At 49.9% G+C, this 25,544-nt stretch overlaps 1 protein-coding gene across 1 annotated transcript in view; it reads left to right on the top strand.

Moving 5' to 3' along the window:
• The window catches only part of GRIK4 (glutamate ionotropic receptor kainate type subunit 4), a gene marked incomplete at both ends in the record, with an annotated part of 310,516 nt that overhangs the window by 175,481 nt on the left and 109,491 nt on the right, over positions 1 to 25,544 (top strand). The window contains one exon of the mRNA XM_082659887.1: positions 21,744 to 21,905. Coding sequence (XP_082516013.1) covers positions 21,744 to 21,905 — 162 coding nt within the window. The remainder of the gene's footprint in view (positions 1 to 21,743; positions 21,906 to 25,544) is intronic.

Raw genomic sequence — 25,544 nt, 5'->3', positions numbered from 1 at the left:
CAGCCAGGACATGGAAGCAACCTAAGTGTCCGTCGACAGATGAATGGATAAAGATGTGGCACATATATACAACGGAATATTACTCAGCCATAAAAGAAATGAAGTTGAGTTATTTGTAGTGAGGTGGATGGACCTAGAGCCTGTCATACGGAGTGAAGTAAGCCAGAAAGAGAAGAACAAATACCGTATGCTAAGGCACTGTATTTTTTTTGTAACACTCCGATACTTTCAGCTTTCAAAGAGCTTTTGTCCTTCTTGGGTGGGCACAGAACGAGATGAGCTTTGGGAGCGTGCCTCAGTCAGAGAGTTCTTTCAACTTGGAATTAACAGGATTCACACGGTTTGTAAGTTTGCAAGAGGAAATCAGAAAAGTAACTGCATGAATGATGATTGCTGAGTAATAGCCAAGAAAAGAGAAGCAGAGCTGTTGCAAAAATCAGTCAGTGAGAGAACACGCTGGAGGCTTCTCATTAGTGCCTTGGCTCTCTGGAAGGGACAGACCCTATGAGGAGTAAAAAAACTCTTTTTAAGTCCATTCTTTCTGCCCAGTTGCTGTTGGAGTCTTGGGCCAGAGCATTAAGGGCTTTATGTAGAGGTTCATAAGTGAGCCTCTGTGCTTCTCCAGTCCCTTTCCCCAAATACAGATGCCACCTAGACTTTAATTTTTATTTATTTCTTCTCTGAATTCCTCAAGGATCCCCATCACGTCCCATCTCTCTGAATTCTGCCACAGTGATGCAGCGGGCACTCAGATTAGCTTTTTGAGAGTTAGCACAAAGGTGTGGGCTTTGGCATTCGTAGACATGACTAAGAATTCCAGTTTGACTAGCGATCAGCTGTGTGATCCTGTGCAAGTCACTTAACCTCTCTGAGCCTCAGTGACCTCATCAGCTGCTGGACGCTAATAACACCTGCCTCAGTAGATAATACCCACACAGAAACTGACTCACAGTACAAGTTTAGTAAAGGGAAGGTATTATTTTTAAAAGTCCTATTTGTGCTTCCCATGTACTGAAAAGAGCAGGAGATATTTATTTTGCCGCCCAGCCTCTAATGACCTATAAAAGTGACTCCTAAAATGCCATTTTATTGATTTTCAGAGAATGACTAGAACTAGGTAGTTCAGTTATTGTGCATAACCATTGTAGGGTTTGCTGGTATTAGTAATTACTGAGGAGTTGGTCAGGTCTTCATACCTCTGTCCCACCAGGTGTTACGATTGATTTAGGGCATCTGTAATCAATGGGTTTGTCTGACTGCTCTGGACTCCATCAGTTGATTATCCATCTCAAGAGTTGGGACAGAAATAGCCGTCATGCATCAAACTTCTAAACGATCAATTCATTTTGACCTTATAGAAAGCACAGTTTCTTTCTGTCGGGGTCTGGCCAGCAGGGAGAGTGAGGGTGCCAGCCTTGAGCTTTGAGTGACGGAGGTGACTGATGTAAGGAGAGGTTGGGCCAGGAGAGCTGAGGCTGACTGGGAGGATCCTGCAGCTATGACGGGAAGAGCTGGGGAGGAACTCCGCAGGTCCAGGGAAGAGCCAGGTCTGGGGGTCCAGTGGGAGCCCAGGCTCAGTGAGGTGTGTGACAGATGTGAGAGTCACTTCAGCAAGAGGGCAGAGACCCAGGAACAGGGACAGACTCGCTGCAGAACAAAGGAAGAAGTCACGTACAGGAAGTTGGTAGCCATTGAGGGCAGACAGTCATAGCAAACAGCAAACAAATATACAGGTCTTTTATTTATATCTCTATTTCGAAATAGAATCTGGCGTAGTTTGTACTAGTGTCAGAGGTTTGATCCGTGAAACAGCTTCTTGTCCCTGCTTCTGGTTCTGATGGGTCAGGGGTCAGTCCCATCAGGGGTACAAATCTCTGATGAACAGGTAGGAATGGGTCACCTGAAGGCACCTGACTAAGGCGGGAACCCAGCCAGAGGGTCAGCTCCTAGGGTCCAAATCATGAGAACTTTTATGGTAAATTGAGAACCTGGATATGCACCTGGCCAGGGATCTGGAGAGGAACGAGAAGGAGGCAGGTCCTGGTGGTTGGCCAAGGTAAGGGGTCAAGAGTCCAGGCCAAAGATGGACCAAATAAGGGACAAAGCAAGGTGAACAAGAAAATTATTCTGCAAAGACACAAAGGACACAGATGCATGAGTGACCTCGAAAATTGGTTCCTGCCTTTATCCAGATTTGTTGCTTTCTTTGTTTTTTGAACGTTTTTATTCTGGTAAAATAGATGGAACGTAAGATTTGCCATTTTAACCATTTTTAAGTTTACAATTAAGTGGCATTAATTACATTTACAATGTTGTGCAGCCATCATCACTACCTATTTCTAAAACTTTTTCATTACCCCAAACAGAAGCTCTTTAAATATTTTTTTTTAAATAAGGAAGGGTATTTTTTTAATTAATTAATTAATTTGTTTGTTTTTGGCTGTGTTGGGTCTTCGTTTCTGTGCGAGGGCTTTCTCCAGTTGTGGCGAGCGGGGGCCACCCTTCATAGTGGTGCACGGGCCTCTCACTGTCGCGGCCTCTCCCGTTGCGGAGCACAAGCACCAGACGCGCAGGCTCAGTAGTTGTGGCTCACAGGCCCAGCCGCTCCGCGGCATGTGGGATCTTCCCGGACCGGGGCACGAACTCGTGTCTCCTGCACTGGCAGGCGGATTCCCAACCACTGCACCACCAGAGAAGCCCCAGCTCTTTAACTATTAAACAGTAATTCCCCATTCCCCCTCCCCCCCAGCCCTGATAACTCCTAATCTGTTTTCTGACTCTATGAATTTGCCTATCCTAGATATTTCATAATAGTGGAATCACATAATGTTTGTCCTTTTGCGTCTGGCTTATTTCACTCAGCGTGTTTTCTAGGTTTATCCATGTCATAGCATGTATCAGAACTTCATTCTTTTTTTAACTCTTTTTTTTATAGTGGTAAATATACATAAAATTTACCATTTTCAAAAGTTCATTCAGTAGCAATAAGTATACTCACATTGTTGTACAACCGTCACCACCATCCATCTCTAGAACATTTTTCATCCTCCCAAACTGAAACTTTATACCCATTAAACACTAACTCCCTATCCCTCCTCCTCCCGGTCCCTGGCAGCCACCATTCTGCTTTCTGTCTCTATGAATTTGCCTATTCTAAGTGCTTCATGTAAGTGAAATTATAATACTTGTCCTCTGGTGCCTGCCTTACTTCACCTAGCATAATGTCTTCAGGGGTCTCTGTGTGTCAGAATTTCCTTCCTTTTAAGGCTGAATAATAATCCATTTTATGTATATACCACACTTGATTTATCTCTTCTTCCATCATGTGGACACTTATGTTGCTTCTTCCTTTTTTTTTTTTTTTTTTTGCGGTACGCGGGCCTCTCACTGTTGTGGCCTCTCCCGTTGCGGAGCACAGGCTCCAGACGCGCAGGCTCAGCGGCCATGGCTCACGGGCCCAGCCGCTCCGCGGCACGTGGGATCTTCCCGGACCAGGGCACGAACCCGCGTCCCCTGCATCGGCAGGTGGACTCTCAACCACTGCGCCACCAGGGAAGCCCCCTGCTTCTTCCTTTTGGCTATTATGAATAGTGCTGCAGTGAACATAGGTGAACAAATACCTGATCGAGTCCTGCTTTCAATCCTCTTGGGTATATATCTAGTAGTGAAATCCCTGGATCGTATGGTAATTCTATGCTTACTTTTTTAGGAACAGCCAAACTCCTTTCTAGCCGTACCGTTTTTATTCCCACCAGTCATGCATGAGGGTTTGAGTTCCTCCGCATCCTACCAAAACCTATTATTTTTTGTTTTTATGATAATAGCCATCTTAATGGTATGAAGTGTTCAGATGTGTTTCTTATTTCTATTTGGAGTTTTCCAACTGAAAGAAGCAAGACCACATGGCTGAAGTTGAGAGTCCTGATTAAGAAGCTTTATAATGGGAGAAAGAAGCTGGTGTGTAAAAACCAGTCCTCGAGTCCATCAGACCTGGTGAAAATCCCCAGTTCGGGAGCTTCCTAGCTGTGCGCCCTGATGCTCTTGGGGGCCTCAGTTTCCTCGTATGTAAAACGTGCATAATAATATCCATCTCAAGAAATGTTGGTAAAATTTAAAAATAGCGATGGATAACGCTTTGTATCCAGTAGGCAATGCCAGCTGCTTTAACAGATAAACCCCAATCCCATGGCTTCACACAGTAGATGTATATTTCTCACTCAACTGAAGGCCCCCAAGTGTGTTCCTGATATCAGGCAGCCTTCCAGAAGGTCCTCTGGGAGCCCAGGCTTCTTCTAGCTTCTAATGTGTCCTCTGAGAGGCCAGGATGGGGAAGAACATGAAGGCTCAGACACAGGAGGGCTTTGGGGGCCAGGCCTGGAAGTGGCACACAGTATTTCCCCTCACAATCCCACTGGCGAGAATTTAGTCACATACTCACACCTACGGAAAGTGAGATGGGGAAACATCACGTCCCATGTGTCCAGGGAGAAGAGGAAATGAGTGTGCTGATCGGCTACCCGTATCTGCCACATTATTAAATGATTAATGATCATCACAGGTCTCTTTTGCGTATGCTGGAAAAGCAATTAGCATCCCAAGCCCTGGCGTGTCTGTTTAGAGGCTAACTGACTGTATCCATGGAGATCAGCACTTCATTATAAAGGCGTCAGCTCCCTTATAACTAAAAGGGTCTGCACCTCGAATGGTCTTGCCCAGGTGAGCCGCTGGCCTGACGGTCCTGTCTGGCACTTCCAGGTGGGGACTGCACTGGACAGGTATAGATGCTCTGTGCTCATTCCGCTCTTTAGTCTGGGAGGAGTCTCTGTCCTCCAGTCAGCCTGCGGGTTTGGCTGCAGGAACCATTGTTCCGCAAGACTGATGGTAGTTTGGATAAAGGACGTGAAGAATTAAGGGCCTTTGGGCAAAGCCCAGTCGGCTGCTGAGACAGCAGAGATGCCATCTGAAGAGAAGAGGTGAAGGAGGAAGTGCAATTTGAGCTAATAAATCTGGGAGAATTATCCAGCTACTAATGAACCCAGGAGATTTGTAGTCACTGCCTAATAAAGAAAAGAAAATCACCCTAATCTACTGTCAGCAGCACAGATGAGCCCTGTGGCAAAGGAGGGAGCTGCTGCCTTGGCGGGGAGAAGTGTGGAGATTCAGGGGCAGGGCCAGAATCATGAAATGTCAAGGAAAGGTAGTAAGTGGGCACCGGAAGCAGGGAGCTGTATGGTCGGTGGGCCACCTGGGCTGCCACCGACATTGCAGGCAGCATGGCTCGCTGGATGTGGTGACCACCGTTTCATTTTCCTGCCACAGGTAAGGCTAGAGCGCCACGCTCGTGATGCCACCACCAGCATGCTGGAGGGTAGTGCTGTTTGTATAGAGGCACGGGCATCTCAGAGTTTTTTTCCTTTGGGGAATCTAGAGAGAAGGGGCCAAGTGCCGGCTGGGTGTCAGAAGGCATGGGGCAGGGTGACACCAGCACCTGTAGGGTTACACCTGCATGGAGAAGGGTTACACCAGCACCTGAAAGCTTACACGTGCATGGAGAAGGGTTACACCAGCACCTGTAGGGTTACACCTGCATGGGACAAGGTTACACCAGCACCTGTAGGGTTACACCTGCATGGAGAAGGGTTACACCAGCACCTGAAAGCTTACACGTGCATGAAGAAGGGTTACACCAGCACCTGTAGGGTTACACCTGCATGGGACAAGGTTACACCAGCACCTGTAGGGTTACACCTGCATGGAGAAGGGTTACACCAGCACCTGAAAGCTTACACCTGCATGGAGAAGGGTTACACCAGCACCTGTAGGGTTACACCTGCATGGGACAAGGTTACACCAGCACCTGTAGGGTTACATTTGCATGAGGAAGGGTTAAATCAGCAGGAGGCCTCATCATACAGAGGATGGGCAGTGAAGCAGCTGTGGCTTCTAGTTATGGCCCTTCTACTAAATAGCTGGGTGACATAGTAACAGTGATAGTTGATATTTATTGACTGCCTTCTACATGCAAGGCTCTGCAATAAGTGCTTCTCAGTTATTTTCTCGTTTAAACCTCACACAACAACTCGAGCAGAGCACTATTTTATCCCCATTTTAGAGATGAGAAAGCTGAGGCTCATCAAGTTTTGATCCTCTGTACAACGTAGTACAGCCAGATCACAAACCCAGGCCGTTAGCTCTCAGCCACCTCACTCTACTGCGTTTATCTAGGCGTGCCATTTCTCCTTGCTGGGCTTCAGCTGCTTCATCTGAAAATTATGATGTTGTATTAGGTGATCTCTGAGGACCTTTCCAGCCCTGGACTTATTTCATCCTACACATGGTTGAGGGCATTACAATTCATAGCACCCTGCGGTTGGGAATGTTTCCTGGAGAGCGGGGAGGATGATCCATTGGATCGAGGGCCCATGGGGCCCTGGAAGCAGTAGAAACTAACAGCTCCGTGGATGCCCAAGGAGTAGCCAGGTCCTGCTGAGTCTTGCGGAAATAACCCCTCCGTGCCCTAGTCTCTATCTTGTTTGGGCAGAATGGATATATGCAGCCGATTTTTCTCCTCTGGGTCCATGTTATTGTCAAGCAGACTGAGCCTGTGTTTATTTTTCTAGAGGTTGATCAGAGAGATTAGCCATAAGTAACTGAAGTTGCTAAAATTATTACAGAAAGGGGAGCCGGGGTGGACAGGGAGGGAAGAAACAAATGATTCCAGAGAACGTGAATGCTTACCGTCCTGCTCTCCTGATCCCCTGACGGACCAACCCTATTCATCTTTTAGGTCTTCCTTAAATGTCGCTTCCTAAAGAACTTTCCCCGACACCCGCTGTGTTGAGTCTGCTGTTACACGCTCTCCCAGCGCCTTGTCTTCCGTATTTTGTAGCATCCATCTCGTGGGAATTCCTCCTTCTATATCTGACCTCTCCACCAGACTTTGAACTTCGTAAAGGCAAGACCATCACTTGTCCATCACTGTACGCCAGTCACCTACTGGCACACAGTAGGTGCTCAATCGATATTTATTGAGTCAATGAGTGGAGAAGTTCATGACATGATACAGTTCTTGGACTAGGAGGGGTGGCCGGGTGAGATGGCTCATCTCCTTCATCCAGTAGGAATTAGCTCATCCCAACTAAGCCCATGAGCACAAAGTTCCACAGCTTAGGCAGGAGGAGCTGGGCCCGGCCCCCCCTTTCCTGAGGATGCCTTGGCATTTTCATAGCCCACATGGTAACTACTCGGTCTGGAATGCCCTTCCTCCATTCTGGGCTGGACAGATTTGAAGTTAAGTATGTGCAAGACCGGGAAGGGCGGTTTCATTCAGGATCTAAGATACAGGGTTTCAGGGGGTTCTGATGAGTGAGGGAGGTGTCGAAACCTGAGGCCCAGGGTTGGCACCAAGACTGACCATACTTTCTTTACTGGCCACACCATGCCTGGGTCAGCCTGGGTCAAGTGACCTCTTCAAGCCAGCACCTGGCACCAGAACCAGAAGCCAGAACCCAAGGGTCTTTGAAACAAAACCTCTACTTCAGGTTTTCAAGGTCATTATGAAATTATCTAGTCCTCTCCGCTGTCCCCATGACTTGACGCATGAGGTTTGTTGAGCCTCATGGCTGTGTTGACACAGAGGATGGAAACATGGCTTAAAGGAGGCAGCCGGGGACTCAGATCAGAGAGGACTTGAGTTTGAATCTGGGCCCTGCCATACGTGAGATGCACACATGGCACGTTAACCTACTGGAGTCTCAGTTTTCCCTTTTGTAAAATGGGGATGGTAATTCCTATAACATCACTTTGTGAGGAACATGGAAGGTTTCTAATCCTCAGTGGGCTGCTGGTAAACGTTACTCCCTTTTCTCCCCTCTTTCCCACTTCCCTGTTGAGTATGTTCATGCTTAGACCTTGGTGTCCTGGTTTACTGCCTCTAGCTTTCCAAAACGCCAAAGTTGTTATCAGAAACATTTCATAATTGGTCTCTCGCCTAATTGTAGTTAGAACTACAGTTCCCACGGTACGTGAGCGTCTTTCATATCTTGCGGTCTTTTACTGAAAGCATACCACACACACACACACACACACACACACACACACACACACACACACACACACACACACACACACATACAGCTAGCCAACAGCTACAATCCATCAGTCGGACAACTTTCCAGTGCCAGAGCAATTTGTTCTAAAGTGTAGTTTATTGTAAAATTATTAAGACTATCTACATATTTCACCTTTATTGTGCCTTTTAAGAGAACCTCTCTGCATAATACAGTACACTTTGGTGAATGAATATGTTTTTAGTGCAACTAGGAAAAGAGTAATCGAGTGAAAGCTCCCCATGTTTCTGTCTGAGCTTCCCAGGTACCCCTGCAACCAAATGCAAACCCGGAGAGGTGGCATATCTGGCAGTGACAGATGTCTCCTGGGCGTACATGGATACAACAGCATCTTAAGGAGAAGTTATTACTCCAGAATTGTGCTCTCTGGCTGCCAACCCTCCTGTGTCTGTTGTCTGAACTAGGCTGTTGGTAGAGAGGGATGTTTTCAGGGGAAATGGCAGGGAGAATTGGAAAAAGATTCAGGAAGCATTGACTGAAACTTATTTTCTGAATTTGCATTTGGGGAAACTGGCTGACAGTTGGGAGTCCCTTGGCCCAAGTTATGGGATTAAAAATGATTAGCGGGCTTCCCTGGTAGCGCAGTGGTTGAGAGTCCGCCTGCCGATGCAGGAGATGCGGGTTCATGCCCCGGTCCGGGAAGATCCCACATGCCGCGGAGCGGCTGGGCCTGTGAACTATGGCCACTGAGCCTGCGTGTCCGGAGCCTGTGCTCCACAACGGGAGAGGCCACAACAGTGAGAGGCCCGCGTACCGCAAAAAAAAAAAAACACTAGCTAGTCATGATTAAGTGACTCACCTATGGAAAATGCTTAAAGTCAACTCCACTTATTCAGCAAACGTTTATCACGTGTCTACTGTGTGCTGGGAATGCAAGCAGCAGTAGGATGTGGCTTGAAGAGCTCTATAAAGGCAAGGTGTGGAAGCCCCGAGGAGGGAGTATTTAGTGCTTTTTTGGGAACTGGGAGAGAGGTTTGCAGATATGGCTTCCTTTGAATGGTTTATTGAGGGAAAGTTAGAAAGGATCGTGGGAGGGTGACATGTGGACAGAGGTAAGCATTGTAGGCCTGAGAAAGAAAGAGCACGGTGCCTGCCATGGCTGGAGCAGGGGCGTGTAATGGAGAGAGGGAAGCCAGGGCCGGCAGAGGAAGGGTCCCGTCAGATGACATTCCGTCCGCTCTGCAAAGTTGCTGGACTTTTCAGCATTAGAAGCTGGCATTGGCAGGTCCAAGGGCTATTCTTGGCTGTCCCACTAATTGACCACATGTGACCTTGCACAAGACCTTTCTCCCCTGGGGATAAACTAAAGGATCTCCAAAGACCTTTCAACTCTTAAATTCTGTCAACTTTATGGATGGGATGAATCTGTAGTAAATGACTGGATGGATTCTCCTGGCACATGAAGCAGGTGGCTTTCCTCTTCATGGGTTCTAGTGTCCCTGTCTGGTTGGCTTGCCCCTCCAGTGCCCTCTGCTGCCCTAGTCCCCTCCACCCCACCCCAGTGGGCAGCACCCCTCGCTCGTGAGTGTCTGGTCCTCTCACACCCTCTTGCCCAGAAGGAGCTGTCCTGTGTCCCGCATCCAGGCCACCTCCTCGGAGCCCTGATGGACGACGGGCCTCCTCAAACTGAAAATCCAGTTTGTGCCGATATGTGAATGGCTGATGACAGCATTGAATTTGGAGGGATCTTTGAGAGCATCTAACTGAATCTCGGCATTTTACAGTTGAGGGAAAACAACTGAAGCAGCAAAGTGACTTACTCAGCTCTCACAGTGGTCAGGAGTGGCGGGGAGAGGTCTCCTCTCCAAATTTCATGCATTCACTGGTCAACATCAATTGAGCACTTACTGGGCTGCATGTCAGGGGCAACAGTGAAAAAGTCCGTTCTCTGAGGAGGTCAGACTAGGAGGGCAGACAAACCCAAACAGATGATTGTAAATCAGTGGGTTAAAATGATGAAGATATGCACAGAGTATTACCTGTGAGCCTGGCCAGCTCATATAAAGCTTGCTGGACGAGGCCACACCCAGTGGCCTTAAAGAATTAATAGTTAGCGAGGTTGGGTGGGGGGAAGGGGGATGTTCTAAACACACAGCTTAATGCCTTAGACCTTTGCTTTTTAACCAAAGCCTTTACCAGGGAAGTGGATCCTATGGGAGACTAGATTTAGTGAAGAAGGTATTTTGAGGCGGGGAGAAACCTTCAGAGCCTTCACATCACTCCACACAGGCAGCCAATTGCCAGCTTCCCTGTCCTGTGTAAGGCAGGTGAAGAAGGAAGATGGGAGTCACAAGTGAACCTAAGTTGACACCTTTCTTGTGGTGGTAGCTGGTCGTAAATGCCAGAGTCACTCCATCACTTGGATAGCTGTCAACCATTCTCCCCTTCAAGGTGATGGGCACCACTGGCCTAAAGAGAGCATCCCAGCCAGGGCTTGGATTGGGAAACAGGAGCCCGGCACCTGGGACTCACAGTGAGACCTGGCTATTTAAGGTGAGGCAGGAGTTTCCAAATACTCTTGATTCCTAACGGCGTGCGGCAAGGGGTATGAGAGCAGAATGAATATTGCCAGGAAAATCAGTAGAAACTGAAGGAGTGTTCAGTAGGGGGTGTGGAAACCCTGGTGGAGGTGAAGAAACCCTGGCGTTGGAGGAACCAATTATCTGTCAGCCCCTTTACTCGTGTTTGACAAACAGTGTAACAGTGAACACAGGTCCCACGGGACTCCCAGAACCACGTTTGGAGATATTTGCGTATCATCCATTTAATAGCATTGAAGCTCATTCCTTGCATCTGCCCCGACACACACACGCACTCTCTCTCTCTCTCTCTCTGTCTCTCTCTCTCTTCTCGCTCTCCCACATCCATGCCTGTGTGTGTGTTGCTGACGGGCTGCACCAGACGGCACCTGTGAGATAAATCAAATTGAAATAAGAACTAGACTCTGGGGACTACGCTGACTCAGTATTTCTAGAAACATAATGGAAACGTCCCCCTCTGACTGCTCGCGCCTTCTGCCTAATAGAGCTTTGGGAGAGGGGAGACCTGCCTTGACCTCTGTCATGGATAGTCCCATTAATTCAGGGAGAGATGCCCCAGCCTTGCCTCTGTCCAGTGATCCAGTAATTCCCAATAATCCACAATCAAGAGTCTGATCATAAAAATCTACCCATTTCCACAACCTGGTACTGTAATCATCACCCCCCCCCGAGTTCCAGCGGTGTGCCACACACCATACTAGGACATTTATGTTCAAGATATTAAATCCTCAAAATAAGGCCCAGAGAAATCGGAAAGCTTCATCCGAGGTCATTCAATCAACAAGTGGTCCAGCGGAGAATTTGCCCTTCACCTCCCTACCCACATCTTGTCCTTAACAAACTGATCTTTATTGCTTTCCTGTGCTGTTTGAGTTATCTGTTACTGTGAAACTGACTACTACAAAGCTAGCAGCTTAAACCTCACCAGCGACTGGCTCACAGCTCTGTAGGTCAGATGTCTGCACCGTACGGCTGGGCTCTCTGCTCAGGCTGAAATGTAGGTGTCAGCCGGCCACGTTCTCATCAGGAACTCAGGGACCTCATCTGGGCTCATTCCTGTTGTTGGCAGAATTCATATCCCTGTGGTTGGTTGCGGGACTGGAATCTCTGTTTTCTTCCGAGCTCTTGCCTAGGGACCACTCTCAGTGTCCAGAGGTCACTCTCCGGTCCTTGCCCATGACCCCTCCATCCCCTCCATCTCATCCCTTTCTTGGCCATGATGCCCTCTGTGATGTCTCCATTTCATCAACAGAGAATCTCCCTCTAGTCCAGGCCTTCTCATACTTTGAATCTCTTTGACTTCTTCTTCTGCAAGCAGCCAGAGAAAACTGTTTTTAAAGGGCTAGTGTGCCTGGATAATCCCCCTCTTTTAAAGTCAGCTGTGCTATACAGCATAACCTAATCACAGAAGTCAAATTCATCACAGTCACATTCCTAAAGATTGTGTGTGGGGGGTGGGGGGCATGGAATCCTGGCAGGAGTCATCTTAGAATCCTGCCTGCTCCATGCACTAATCATGTGAATTAGTTTATTTCATTTTCTCCCTCCCCCTGCCCCCAGTCACGTGGTGAAGGGAGAGACAAGGAGAGATGTAGCCAGGGAAGCAGGAGGAAGGCCCTGGAGTCTCTTAGGGCAGGAAATGGTACATCCCCTGACAGTATAGATGGTAGACCCAGGTTCCCTCTGCTGGCCCACTGCGGGGCTCTGGCGGGGCATGCCCCTCGACGCCTTTGGTGCTCTGCAAAGGGGAAACTGAGCCCCCTTGGGATGCTGCAGCTACCTCAGGGGATCCTGGCACTGAGGAATTTGGGCCCTGCTGAGAAGAGTGTTTGGGATGTAGTGAATGGTTGGAAAGCATAAAGAAACTGAGCAGAAAAGACATTATGGCAAATTTTATTATTATTATTACATTATAAGTGTTGATTGTATTACAAGCACCATTAGGAATAGCAAATGCTCTTGTTATTATTAAGCAATCCAGCTCCTCTCTCCCCAGCATCAGGCTTCCCTCAGAGTCAAAGGCACCAACCTCTCAATTAATCACCATCTGAGGCTCCCCCAGCCCTGTGTTTGTGGTGCTGACAGCTCCCGTTCATAGCCCAGTGGGAGGCATGACACCTGCCCATCCAGCTGAAGCCTCCAGCCATCACCCACATGGTGGACGCCTCTCCTGTGAGTTTCAAAGCTGGATTTTTATCTTGGCCCAGAGTTAAGATCTTTCTAAAACCACTTTTTTTTTTTTTTTTTTTTTTTGCGGTACGCGGGCCTCTCACTGTTGTGGCCTCTCCCGCTGAGGAGCACAGGCTCCGGACGCGCAGGCTCAGCGGCCATGGCTCACGGGCCCAGCCGCTCCGCGGCATGTGGGATCTTCCCGGACCGGGGCACGAACCCGTGTCCCCTGCATCAGCAGGCGGACTCTCAACCACTGCGCCACCAGGGAAACCCTAAAACTACTTTTAATGATACCTCTCTTTTGCTTAAAACCCTGCAATAGCTCCCCATCACCCCCAGGATAAAGTCCAAAGCAGCCCCTTTTGAACAGACCTCTGGGCTCTACCTGCACCCTTCCCCGTAGCCCAGCACTCCAGCCAGACCGGGTGGCTTGCAGGGCCCCGCGCGGAGCCACTGCCTCGGTCACTCCTCGGGGCTCCGTGCATCCTGGCCTTTCTCTGTCTTAGAAGCTGCTCCACCTCCTAACCTGCTGACTCCCGCTCACATTTCAGGCCTCAGCTTGCAGTGAGCTCGCAGCTTGGGAAATAGACAGGCATTCTGAGAGAAGGGCCACCCCTCTCTGTTCCCCTGGCACTTGTGCTCACCACTGTTTGGGACTTGCCTCCCCTTGCCACTAAGGAGATGTACCTTGACAGAGATAGGGTTTTTTGGTTTGTTTTTGTTTTTTTGTAGAATGAGGCAAAAATGGCCAAGATCTGAAAAATCTCCTGTTGCGTACATTTCCCTCCTGCTGTGGGAACCCGTCTGAGTGCCGGGTGGCTCAGGTCCCGGTCCTGCCTTAGTCACATACTTCCTGAGTGATCTCGAGCGTGTCGTAGGCAGCGAGACGCCCAGCCCCTGTAGGAGCCCCTCACTGGTCCTGCTGCAGAATGGGGAGGAGGCCGAGGCTGCTGACTGACAGTGTCACTCATCTTCCTCAACAACTCCTAGCACCCCTGCTGAGATGGGGAGGGGTGCCTTGGGTCTCTACATGCCTGACGCTAATGAGTTGGGACCTGGAAAGAGAGAGGTTTAGTACCTGATGTGTAGACAGAAGGCCTGATCAGTGGATCCTGAGTGCGGGGGGCCTCAGAGGTGAGGAATCAATGCCTGACAGAGGAAGCAGGCCTTCGGAAAAGCAGTGACGCCCCCAGCCCAAGGGGAGAGCACAAAGCCTCCACCGTTGCTCATGTCAGTTTGATCTACTGAGGTTTCGGCTTTATAGTTAGTAACCACTTATTTAGTCCCAGCGGCGCAAAAGTCTTCTAAAGACAAAATGAAGTCAGAGCTGCTGGGGGAGAGGTGGCAGGGTTCTCCCCCCTGGCCTCTGTCTTCCTTCTTCCTGGGAGCAAATGACAGAAGCCTTGGTAAAGGTGGTCCCACCCTGATGGGCGTTTGCTGGTGAACATGAATTCATTTAATGAATGTATGAGCACTTGCTAAGCACAGATGCAGAGTAAGGTACAGGCAACAGAGTGTTGAACAAGAGAATACGGTCTGCTTTTGAAGTCCTGTTTGTGGACTCATGTTGGGAACGAAAAGCAGAGGAGGGACAGGGTTCCTGGGAGGGAGGGCTGTGCATGCTCAGATCATGGAGATAAATGAATAGGAGACACGCAGGGAGAAGGAGCCAGGAAAGCTGGGAGCCGGAAGTTTTAGGGCCAGATCTCCCATTAATTGGAATTCAATGACAGGTAAGAATTAGCCTCCCAGCTGCTCCTTTCTTCAAAGACCTATTACACAAAAAGCAATCACCTAGTCTGCTGAGAGCACAGGCTTTGATGCAGATAAATAGACAGGTCCCTGGAGGGAGGGAGAGGATGTGAGCGTACCCAGGAGACTCTGGACTCCTGGTGGCTTTGGGGCTTTCCTGAGAAAGGCTACGAGGCCACTTATAAGACAAGGGTCTGGGTCCTGGCCTCCACCATACCTTGGGTACCAAGGGAAAATGAATACGAAAGAGCCTTGAAAGTAGAGAGGACCAGGCTGCCCATGCGGTAAGATGAGGAAGAGCCTGACAGGTGTTCCCTTCCTCAATTCATTCAGTCACCAGCCCTGACTTCTTTCCATAAGCTCTGCACCAGGGTAGCTGCTGGTAATGTAAGTACAGTTGCCTTCAATAGCACCCAGTCCTTGGGAAGTTGCTTTGAACAAACTCATGTGATAAAAATCTTTAAGTGATGATAGGTATACCTGTGAGGACAGCGGCCAGTTCTTGGATGATGGAGGAGGTCAAGGTGAAGAAGGAGCAGAGGGGTAGACAGGAATCATAGCATGAAAAGACAGCTATGTCCAGGAGTTTGGTTTTGTCCTGTGTGCAGTCAGTGGCATTGGGAGGTGGAGGTGATCAAATGGATAGTTGAGAAAGAGCTCTCCAGCTATAGCATGAAGGAGGAACCTGGAGAAAGGCAAGACTGGAGGAGGGGAAACCAAAATTCGTTTGCAGTCCAAGAATAAACTGGTGAAGATATAAATTGAGGTAGAGGCGACAGGGATGGAGAGCAGGGGACAAATTCAAGAGATGTTAAGGAGGTGAAATGTTTCCAGTGACAATGACTGACTGCATGCGTGCGTACAAGGATGAGATGAGGTGTGTGAGAATGGGAGAAGTGGAGGGTGAATTCCAGAGCCTAGCCTGAATGATGGGTGAATAGTGGTCACATTCACAGGTAGGGAGGGGATCAGATTGGGGTGGAACAATAAGAAGTTCAAGTTTAGGAGTGATGTAGTCTTGAGGATGTCTTCCATCATTCCAGCTTCTTAATAATGGCTTAAGAAATTGGAATCTTTTGGTGTTCTCAGTGCTCCCGGGGTGAGAAAGTTAAAAGTTATCAATCATGGGCTTCCCTGGTGGCACAGTGGTTGAGAGTCCGCCCGCTGATGCAGGGGACACGGGTTCGTGCCCCTGTCCGGGAAGATCCCACGTGCCGCAGAGCGGCTGCGCCCGTGAGCCATGGCCACTGAGCCTGCACGTCTGGAGCCTGTGCTCCGCAACGGGAGAGGCCACAACAGTGAGAGGCCCGTGTACGGCAAAAAAAAAAAAAAAAAAAAAAGAAGTCACTGCTCTTAAAGCCGAGTTGTGTGTATTCTGAAATGAATTTAACTCTATTTTCCAGCTCTTTTACTGCACAATCAGCACGAACTCACAGTGTCCTCTGCCCCTTGGTGCCCCACTCACGGTGGTGAGTAAGTGATGCAAGCACATAGAGCACTGGGTCTGGGTCTGTTTACAGCTGTGTGGCCATGAGAAAGCCACTTCACTCCTCCAGGTCTCTGCTCCTTCAGCTATAAATTGGCGCTAATAGCTCCCACGCCACAGGGCTGCTGTAAGGATGGCTTGACATCATGCATGTGAAGTGCTTAGTTCTGCCAGGCACACAGTTGGTGGTCAGTAAATGGTCTCAGTTATTATTATTATAATTACTGCTTTGTTAAAGTTATGTATAGTTGGAAGATCTGGAGCTTGAACTCAAGGCTTCTGTCTCGACACAAATAGCCACACCAAGCAATTTAGCACCTTGTGGTGACTTGCTTAGCAAAACTTCTCTCACTTGACAAGCAGCTAAGGATAGCTTCTTGCAGAGCGAGGGGGGAGAGAAGAAGGCAAGAGAAGCCCCCAGGCCAGATAGTTCCCTTTGTCAGGACCCAGCTAGAGTGTGGAGACCAGGAGAAGGAAGGAGAAGAGGCAGCATGGAGGATGGACTGCACTATGTGTGAATTAGCCCTGCAAGGTGGATGTTCTTATCTGCATTTGACAGGTGAGCAGATCGAAATTCAGAGGTTACCGGCCTGCCCAAGATCACCCAACCAATATGTGACGAGACAGGATTTGAACCCAGGACTGTCTTATTTCGAAATCTCTTTCTACCATATCCTGCTGTCTCCTGATGAGATCGCCACCTGGCACAACTCCAGGGGGCACCATTCACATTACCATCGATGTGAATGGCAGCTGGGAGTTGTGCCATGTAGTGGCCACGTCTCCCGAGATCAGAGGGGCGGTTCGCTTAATGGGCGACTGCAAGGGAGAAATGATGCAGGCCTGACCTGGTGGGATTGGAAAGGAAGGGACAGATTCAGGAGACATTTAGGAGACAGACTGGAAAGGATTGACCAGTTAAAGGAAGCAGGGGTCGAGGCTGCCTTTGAAGTGTCTAGCTTAAGTGGCCCAGGCGATAGTCATGCCCTAGGTGGGTTAGAAATAGGGAAAAGAAATAAGGGAGAAGGGGCTGCTGGGCGGAGAGAATACAATGCCTTTCCCCCACTTCCCCATTTCACCTGGACCCAGGCCTAGGCAGCAAAGGGTTAGGAGATGGACTTGACCCCAGGACATGGTCTGGACCTGTGCTTTGGTTTCCTGCTTTTCTCCTTAAAGTCAAGCACGGGAGCCGAGTCTGGATCAAAGTCGGCTGACCTTGCACCCTCCCCCCTCCCCCTCCCCCCTCACAGCCTGCCCTTGCTCCTGGCCTGGTGGATGAGCAGGTTGTAGGGCCGTGGAGTGGTCCCTGCAACGGACCGGTGAGTGGACGCCAGTGGGCAAACCAGGACATTGGAAATGTCACAGCTGCTGGAGAAAGTGAGGGTCACTCAGCTGAGACGCAGCACCCACATGGCTCTCAAGCCTTTATGCGTGCCGCGTTCCTTCCAGGCCTGTTCTGAACACCCTTCATTCCAGATAACACTCCCCTGTGTTCACTTGTGGCCACGACATGACCTTTAATTGCAGTTACTCAGTCCCTTGAAGATCACTGTATACAGAAGGACACACACACACACAAACATGCTCACGTATGCTCACACATACACAAATGTGTGCACATTTAAAACTTTTTAAGTGAGGAAGCCCAGTGACAAGAAAACAAGCTGTCAGGGATTTGCTTTTCAAAACATAATAATGTAACTTCCGGAAGGCAGTCAAGGGGTGGTACCAGTTCCGCGCATGTTCTTATACCTTCTATAGGGGTAAGATCATGAGCGGAGTCAGGCATGGGGAGGACCCCAGGGCATTGAAACGTCTTCCATCAACAGCCTTGACCAATATTTACCAAACAACTTCTAGGCATCGGGCACTATGCTGGGTGCAGTGTGGGGTTCGAAAATGGGGCAGACGCATCCCTGCTCTCAGGAAAACACAGGCCTTGGGTGCAAGAGGACACGGGCATGAAATGTGTAGGTGCCACAAGCACCGTCACAAAGGCAAGCGCTCTTGGGGTAACTGAAGACTCGATTTTGGTCTCTGTGCCACCACTCGGCCTTACCAGGCGGCCATTGGCTCTGTTCTTCACCCTGGTTCCCCTGGTCTCTCGGTGATGATGGAATCCACTGCCATTGGGAGTGGGGACCTTGAGATTTTCCTTCCCGGGACATTTATAAGAAGAGAATCAAAGTCCCCGTGAGAACCTGATCCACCCCAGGGCTCCTAACACTTTGTCATTTCGGTTAAGGTCACAGCCAGCCGGGCAGCGTGGCTGGGGGAGCACAGGGCACCTGAGTGAGGCTTGGCCAGAGCTCATGGTGGACGACAGGAGCCAGAGGGCCTTTACTCCCCTCCCATCCTGAAACTGGTTAATTTTATGTAATATCCCTCTCAGCTTAGTGCCTCCACCACTTAGTTTGGGAGTCATGATACATGTTTCCCTGGATATGCTTAGAGTAACGTTTCCCACCGGACATTCTGTAGAAGGCTCCTGCGAGACATTCATGGATTTGGGGCGGAAAAGTGTTCCATGGTCAATATGTTTGGAAAGTTCTGAGTTAAGCAAAATTAAGCTGCTTTACTGTAGGACTTCTTTAACCCTTTAATGTGCTAGTGTGCATTGTGAATCTTGAAAAGGTGTCTAGAACATGCAGTGTTTGCTCACCTCATTTGAACATGGGACCTCGTTTTCACGAAACGCCTGTTAACGCCTCCTGGAAAAGCTAGTGTCCTGAGGAACACACTCTGAGAAATACTAGAGCTTAGAAGATTTTCTTTGTGTACAGACTGGCGGTGGTCAGCTGTTTCCCATATTTGCTTAGATACCAGTCTTCAATAGCAGCAGGAGAGTGTAAGTTTAGACATAAGGAAGCATTTCCTAACTGTGGGGATGCTTAAAGAATAGAGCCTGGAGTGTCCTGGGAAATTACAGTAAGAGAACACGCCACCCCTTTCTTGTCCTTTTACAAGCTCTCCCATGGGTCATTATAAATGCAATGGATTATCAAGGAAGCTCCTGGATCTTTTTATCTTAAGGGGGCCTTTGAAAATAGGATATAATTGGGGGATGAGAAGGTAGGAATTAAAAGGCAGGAAGACAGGCTGGCTGACTTCTGGAGGGGCTGTCGCTAAGTGTCTGTAATTCATTCATTCATTCTTACTCTGCCGGTGACGTGCATTTCAAGGAAACACCTTCCGAACTCAGGTTTCCAAGACAAGTGGAACTAAAGAAGCAGGGAGCCAGAAGCTGCCCGCGATCTCACGGTAGCCTTTCGGTAACTGTCGCGTGTTGAACGCTTCTTCTGGGCCAGATGTGATACGCCTTGTGCGTGCATCTTACTTGTTCCTTGAACAATCTCTGAGGTTGCTGTCATTGCGCCCACTTTACTAAATGAGGATCTGAAGCCCAGATCCTGAAGGCCATACTTCCTGAAGTTCATCCATTTCAGTATAGTGTGGGACCTGGAGTGGAACACCAAAGCCCTTACCGCGTATCCCCTCTACTGCCACTGTGCGTCTGTAGACATCACAGTGTCGGGGATTCTTGAAATGGGCCTCCTTCCACCAGGCTGTGCGTGTGAGGATAGGGCGGGGCGTGATGAGCTGCCCACATTGACAAGGAAGCCGAGGGAGAGGGGACATCTCCCTCCACATCAACCACAGCTGGGGAGGCCCCTCGGTTGCCTGACAGCAGCCTGGCTCTGCACCCTGCCACCTCCCCCTTGCCAGGTGCATCTCTTCTCATTAGCCATCTGTCCCCTCGTGTCTGCTGATAGCCCGTGGCGCATGGGTAGCTGCCCTATTAGGGAGACAGGAGATAATATCAGCTTATGAATCAATACGTTCTCTGGGACGTCCGTGTTCCCGGGAGTGTGGCAGGATCCAAAATACACTTAATCCTCATCCCACTCTATGCTGTCAGGGGTTGGTGGCTCCAAAGGAATCTTTGTAACTTCAGTCTGCAAGCTGCAGCTAATAAGGATGGATTCTGGGCAGAGCTCAGGCCTGCGGCCCAAGGGCTTGGCCGTGGCTGTGGACGTGAGGGAGGATGCCGGGGACGTGCCAGACGCCTAGAGCAGCTGAGTCTTAAGACAAGGAGGCCTCCTGAAGGAAAGTCATGTTTCTGTTCAGCCACAAAGTAAGCCCAAGGCCCCTGCCATCGGTCCTGTCAGGCTAGTGGCTGATGGCTTAGTCCCGGGGTCTAATGACCACGTGCCCACCGGGCGCAGAGCTGTGTGTGAGGCACGTGGAATGAACGTGTGATGAGTATGAATTCAACGCACGAGGATGGCCTGACCCGCATTTGAAGTCATTATTCCGGGAGCGGGAATTGGCGAGCCGAATTGCCTGGTTTCCCTGTATAGGGCCCAGGTGGGTCTTGGGAGTCCAGGGCTCTGAGCTCAGCCCTGCCTGAGGAGGGGGATTCTTCTCCCTGTGACGCTATCTGGCCTCAGTGAGACTCACGCCTGCAGGTTTTAGCTGAGTGAGCACGTGGCCCCGGCCAGGTGATCGGGTGAGGGCCACACCTCCTGGGAGAATTCCTTTGAGCTTCTAAATGTCACTGCCCCACATGGGGTTTCTCTGACTGCCTCATCTCAAGTAGCAGCCCCACCCTCACCCCCCATAGATATCTGACAGTATATGTATTTATTTGTCTATTGACAATCTGTCTTTTCCCCGAAGCTGCAAGTTCCTGGACATCAGGAAATGTGTTTCTTGTCCACAACTTCTGTGTCTAGAACATCCTCTGTGCCTGTGTCTGGCACATAATAAGCACTTAAGTGTGTGTTAAATGAGTAAACGATAGTAATAACTAATGAAGGCACAGCCCTACCTGCAGACCTTCTTAGCAAACTTGACCTTGTCACTCCTCTGCTGACAGTGCCCTCAGGTCCCATCACTACAGGATGAAGTGCGAGCTCCCCAGCCTGGCAGCGGGGCCGCTGTCCTCTGGCCCCTGCTGACGTCTCCAGCCTCATCTCTCACTGTCTCCCCACCCACATGCTTCCTGGTGCTGACCCAGTGACTCCCAGACATTGGTGTGCGTATAACCTTGGGCCCTGCTGTAAATGCAGACTCCTGGGCCTCGGCTCCCGAGATGCAGATTCAGCTGGTGTTCGGTGGGGTGCAGGGATCATCACTTTTTTTACAGATACCTGGGGGAGTCTGATGGCAGGTGTTCTGCGGACACACTTTGAGGAGCGATGCTTCTGTCAAAGTACACGGCAGGCGCCCACGCACTGTCTCACCTCCATGCCTTTGTATCCATGGTGACTTCTGTCTGGAATAGCCTTTGTCCATCCACATTTTTTACCCAGAAAACGCCTAGGCATCCTTCAAGACTCAGCCCATGGGTCACACCTTCTGCAGACCCAGTCCTGCCTCCACAATCTCATTTGTGTTTTTCTTTCTCTCTCCACCCAGAGCATCGTACACATGCCTCTCTTAGACATCTTTCTGTTTATTTCTCTCTTCTCCCTCCTGGCACCTCAACACTGTGAGCTACACGAAGAAGAACTCTCCGTTATCTCTGGACTCTGACACCTAGCAGAGCGCCTGGCAATGGTGTCCATGTGGCTAGAACGCACTGCCCAGCTGTGCTCCTGCAGAGCCCACCCCACTCTTCCCTTCCTAACCCTGCTCTGCTCTGACTGCTGCGTCTTTCAGGAGTTTTCGCTCCAGAGGATGGACAGCCTCGTGGATGATCGCGTCAACATCCTGGGATTTTCCATTTTCAACCAGTCCCATGCTTTCTTCCAAGAGTTTACCCAGAGCCTCAACCAGTCCTGGCAAGAGAACTGTGACCATGTGCCCTTCACGGGGCCCGCAGTAAGTGCCCACCAAGCCCCTCCCTGGTGCCCCTTTGCCGCCACGCACGCCCCCTCTGTGCGCCAGACCCCCCTGGACTCCAGCCTTCTCCAGGCCCAGCTCAAAAAGAGGCTGTAGAAATGCTGGGAAGTGGTCACAAGGGACACGTTTGGGGAGGTGGGGAGCCGTGAGCAGCAAGTGTAGAGGAGTCAGCAGGGAGAGAGGCCCCGACTGGTCACTTAGTGATGTCTGTGGCCAGACTCCTGATGATGCTGTTGCTAAGACCCGCCTGAGTTCAGGGTCCAAGACTCTTACCGTTGGAAAGGGCTTTAGCTGATCTGTTCCCTCATTTCTCAGACAGACTGAAGCCCAGGCTGGGAATGGGGGTGAGGGACGAGGATGCGGGGCTCTTGTTCAAGGGCAAACACCAAGCCTCTTGCAGGTGAAACTAGATTCTGATACTCCTGGTCCAATGCCTTTCATCTCCCTGGACCACTGCCCCCGGTAGAGCTTGTCCAGAGAGACTTCCTTTGTGCCTTCACCCGTGTGTTTCCCCCCTGCGCTTCCTTCCCCTCCATTTGTGATAGAGACAGTGGCTGTTCTCCACTGGGTCTGATGTCCTTACTCTGTGGGGCAGCTCAGGAAGGTCTGCTCGTGTCCATTTGCTAAATGACAGGTTCTCAGGAGATGAGAGGGCGTGGCTTTCTAGATGTGTCCTAGCCAGGTTACATTGAAGCCTCCCAAAGCCCCATAAGGCAGCTCATGTGATGCTCACATAACTTTCCAGTGGGTCAGAGCTCATGCAAAGCTCGGGGAGCTTTCATCAGGGAAGCGCATGGGAGAAGGAGGCGTGAGAACTTGAGTCGCAAGGCTTTTAAGGTTCCAGAGCACATCCCAACAGGGTGTTTTAGAGCTGAAAGAGGGAAGATTCCATAGGAAGGATTTGGCAGGGGCGAAACATCTGAAAGAGGGGAGTCCTCACCCCCAGGGGCTTAAGGGACAGTGAGTAATTCCTCAAGCACAGGGTAGGGGTAGGACCAGGCTCACCCCTCCTGGCAGGAGTGCAGCCCTGTGCTCCTGGTCTCGTCCGTCCATGGGTCTTGCAGTCATGACTCCGGTATTGTAATGAGGTGCTGACACACTTCAAAGGCTCACAGCACAGTATCAGGAGAGAAAACAAAACCTGCCACCTCCTCTCCAACCCGAACCGTTCCACGTTTGGCTTTGGCCAAGTGAAATCAAGGGTCCCAGTGCCACACTGCTGATGTCCCTCTGAGGGTTTCAGCCCTTCCATTCGTGCTCACATTGACCACGAACAGGCAGATGGGAAGCCCTTGGTACCTGCCTCATAAGGACCCAACACCAAGGCCAGGCAGTGCCACTCACAGGGCTGTAGGGCCAGCTCTGGCTGTGCTCACATGTGCTGAAAAGAGCACTAGCCTTCGAGGCACAGGACCTGGATTCAAACACTGGCTTTGCTATTTTCTTGCTGTGTGATCTTAGGTAGCTATGTAACCCTTCTGGGCCTCAGATTCTTTTTTCTCTAATTGTGGGCAATCATGCTTGACCATGTTAGAGGATTGTTGTGAAGGTAAAATGGGATATGCTTCCATCCTCAATTCACAGTTATTCATTGAATGAGTTTATTTAACATCCCACCTACCAGACACTGGGAGAAGCATTAGTAAATACATCAGGTAGCTTTTGCAACAGAAATGCTGTGTAACAACCTACCCTCAAATCTCACCAGCTTACAGCGATGAATGTTTATGCAGCTCGTGCATCTGAGGGTCAGCTGGCGATCAGCTAGTCTATGCTGGCTCAGCAGGCAGCTCTGCTGATCCGGCTGAGCTCACTCAATGTCTGGGGGTCGGCTGATCTAGGCTGGGATGGCTCTGCTCCACGTGCCTCTCATCTTTCTCCCGACCCAGCAGGCTAGCCTGGTATGTGCTCATGGGGGTGGCAGGAGAGCAGCAAAGCAAGTGGAAATGCACAAGACCTCATAGTCCTAGGCTCCCAGGACAGGCACACTGTGACTTCCACCTCATTTCGTTGGCCAAAGAATGCCACGTTCACAAACTCAGAGTCAGGGAGTGAAGAAACGGACAGAATGCTGAACCACTGATGCTTGAAATTATCGCACCCTGACGTCTTCCTCCTCACGGCACCCTAGTAACAGACAAGAGCGGTTGTGCATCCCTTTTTGACAAATGAAGAAACTGAGGAGAAATGAGGAGAGCCGGGGCCTGCCGAGGGCCTCCAGAGGACGGTGCTACGGGGAAGCCTGGACTAGAGCTTACAGAGCCTTCCAGCCATGGTCTCTGTGGTCTCTGAAGGGAAGGTGTTACAGCGACTCCTCACCTGGAAGCAACGAATCTTCCTCGAGGCTTCTCGCTTCAGCATCTACCTTTGGCAAAGCGGTGCCTCTTCCCGTAAATTCCCAGCACAAACAGCCCAGCTCTTTCATCTGCTGGGGAGCCGGCAGGTGAGAAAGAATCAGTTCCAGGAAAGCGCAGCCCGGTTTGTCGCCCCATCCAGCTTTCTAAAGAGGCTGCAACCGCTCCTGTCTCGGAGGGACTGCTCTCCTCCCCCTCCCTTTCCTCCAAGGTCCTCTCCCCTCTCCCCTCCTCGCTCCATCGGTTCCATTCTCTTTTCCTTCTCATCTCCTCCCCTCACTCTTCCCTTTCCACTTTCCTCTGTCACCATAACCTCCTTCCTTCCTTTCTCTTTCTGTTCCTCTTTCTCTCCCACATGCCACGTTTCCTTTGTATTTTCTTCTGTCTCATTTCTTTTCCTCCCAACTGGAGTGTGTCTCCCTGTCTTCCTCATCTTCCCAGTCGGCCCATGATATTCCAGTTGCAGCTCGCTGGAACGGGGGCCCACTTCCAAGGGCACAGAGGGGGAGTGGCTGAACCGAAGGGTGACCACCAAAGGGAAAAGCTCAGCGCTGCGCCCACGAGGCTGTGTCCGCCAGGTGGCTGCCAGCGAGCCACAGACATGCTTCTTGCCAGAGGTGATGACAATGACAGAAGGCAGCGTCGTGAAGGGAGACACATCCCCTCTAATTTCACGTGCCAATCCCATTCATCACGCGGCAAAGAACAAAAATTGTGGAAAATCATTAAAATTACAGATGGCTAGATTAAGTAATTAGAATTTAGGCTAAAACAGCTGTTTGTAATTAAGTGTTTATTTCATTGAATAAAACCCAGATTGTAAGAACTACTCCATGAGATTTTAACGGTTCCTGTCCTGGTATTATGTTGGGGGTCAGAGTTTAAGCGACAGAAGTTCTGAGACACACGGACATCCAAGAGGACTCTGGGAATCCAGTGATCTGGGGGGTATCGGGGAAGATGAGGGTTACAGGTGTGAGTTTAGAAGACATTCTTATTTTTACTTGGATGGGTGGGGGAGAAACTCAGCCGCTATTCCCTGAGTCAGGTTGATTCATCTTAATTTATACAGTCTTTCATTCCCCTGAACAATTTACAAACAGCTCAAAAGAAGATAACAATGAGGAAACAAATGAAAATATAAAAACAAGAGAATCGAGGGTGTTTGCCAAGCAACATTTTGGAGCCAAGAAAGGAGAGGATTTTAAATGAGGGTTGAGTCATTTGGGGGATTTAATATTCAGAAGAGACAGGACAGGAGAAG

This window comes from Grampus griseus (assembly GCF_964374135.1).
Source record: "Grampus griseus genome assembly, chromosome: 8".
NCBI lineage: Eukaryota > Metazoa > Chordata > Mammalia > Artiodactyla > Delphinidae > Grampus > Grampus griseus.
The sequence above is the reverse complement of the archived record's forward strand: the minus strand, read 5'-3'. Positions and strand labels throughout refer to the sequence as shown.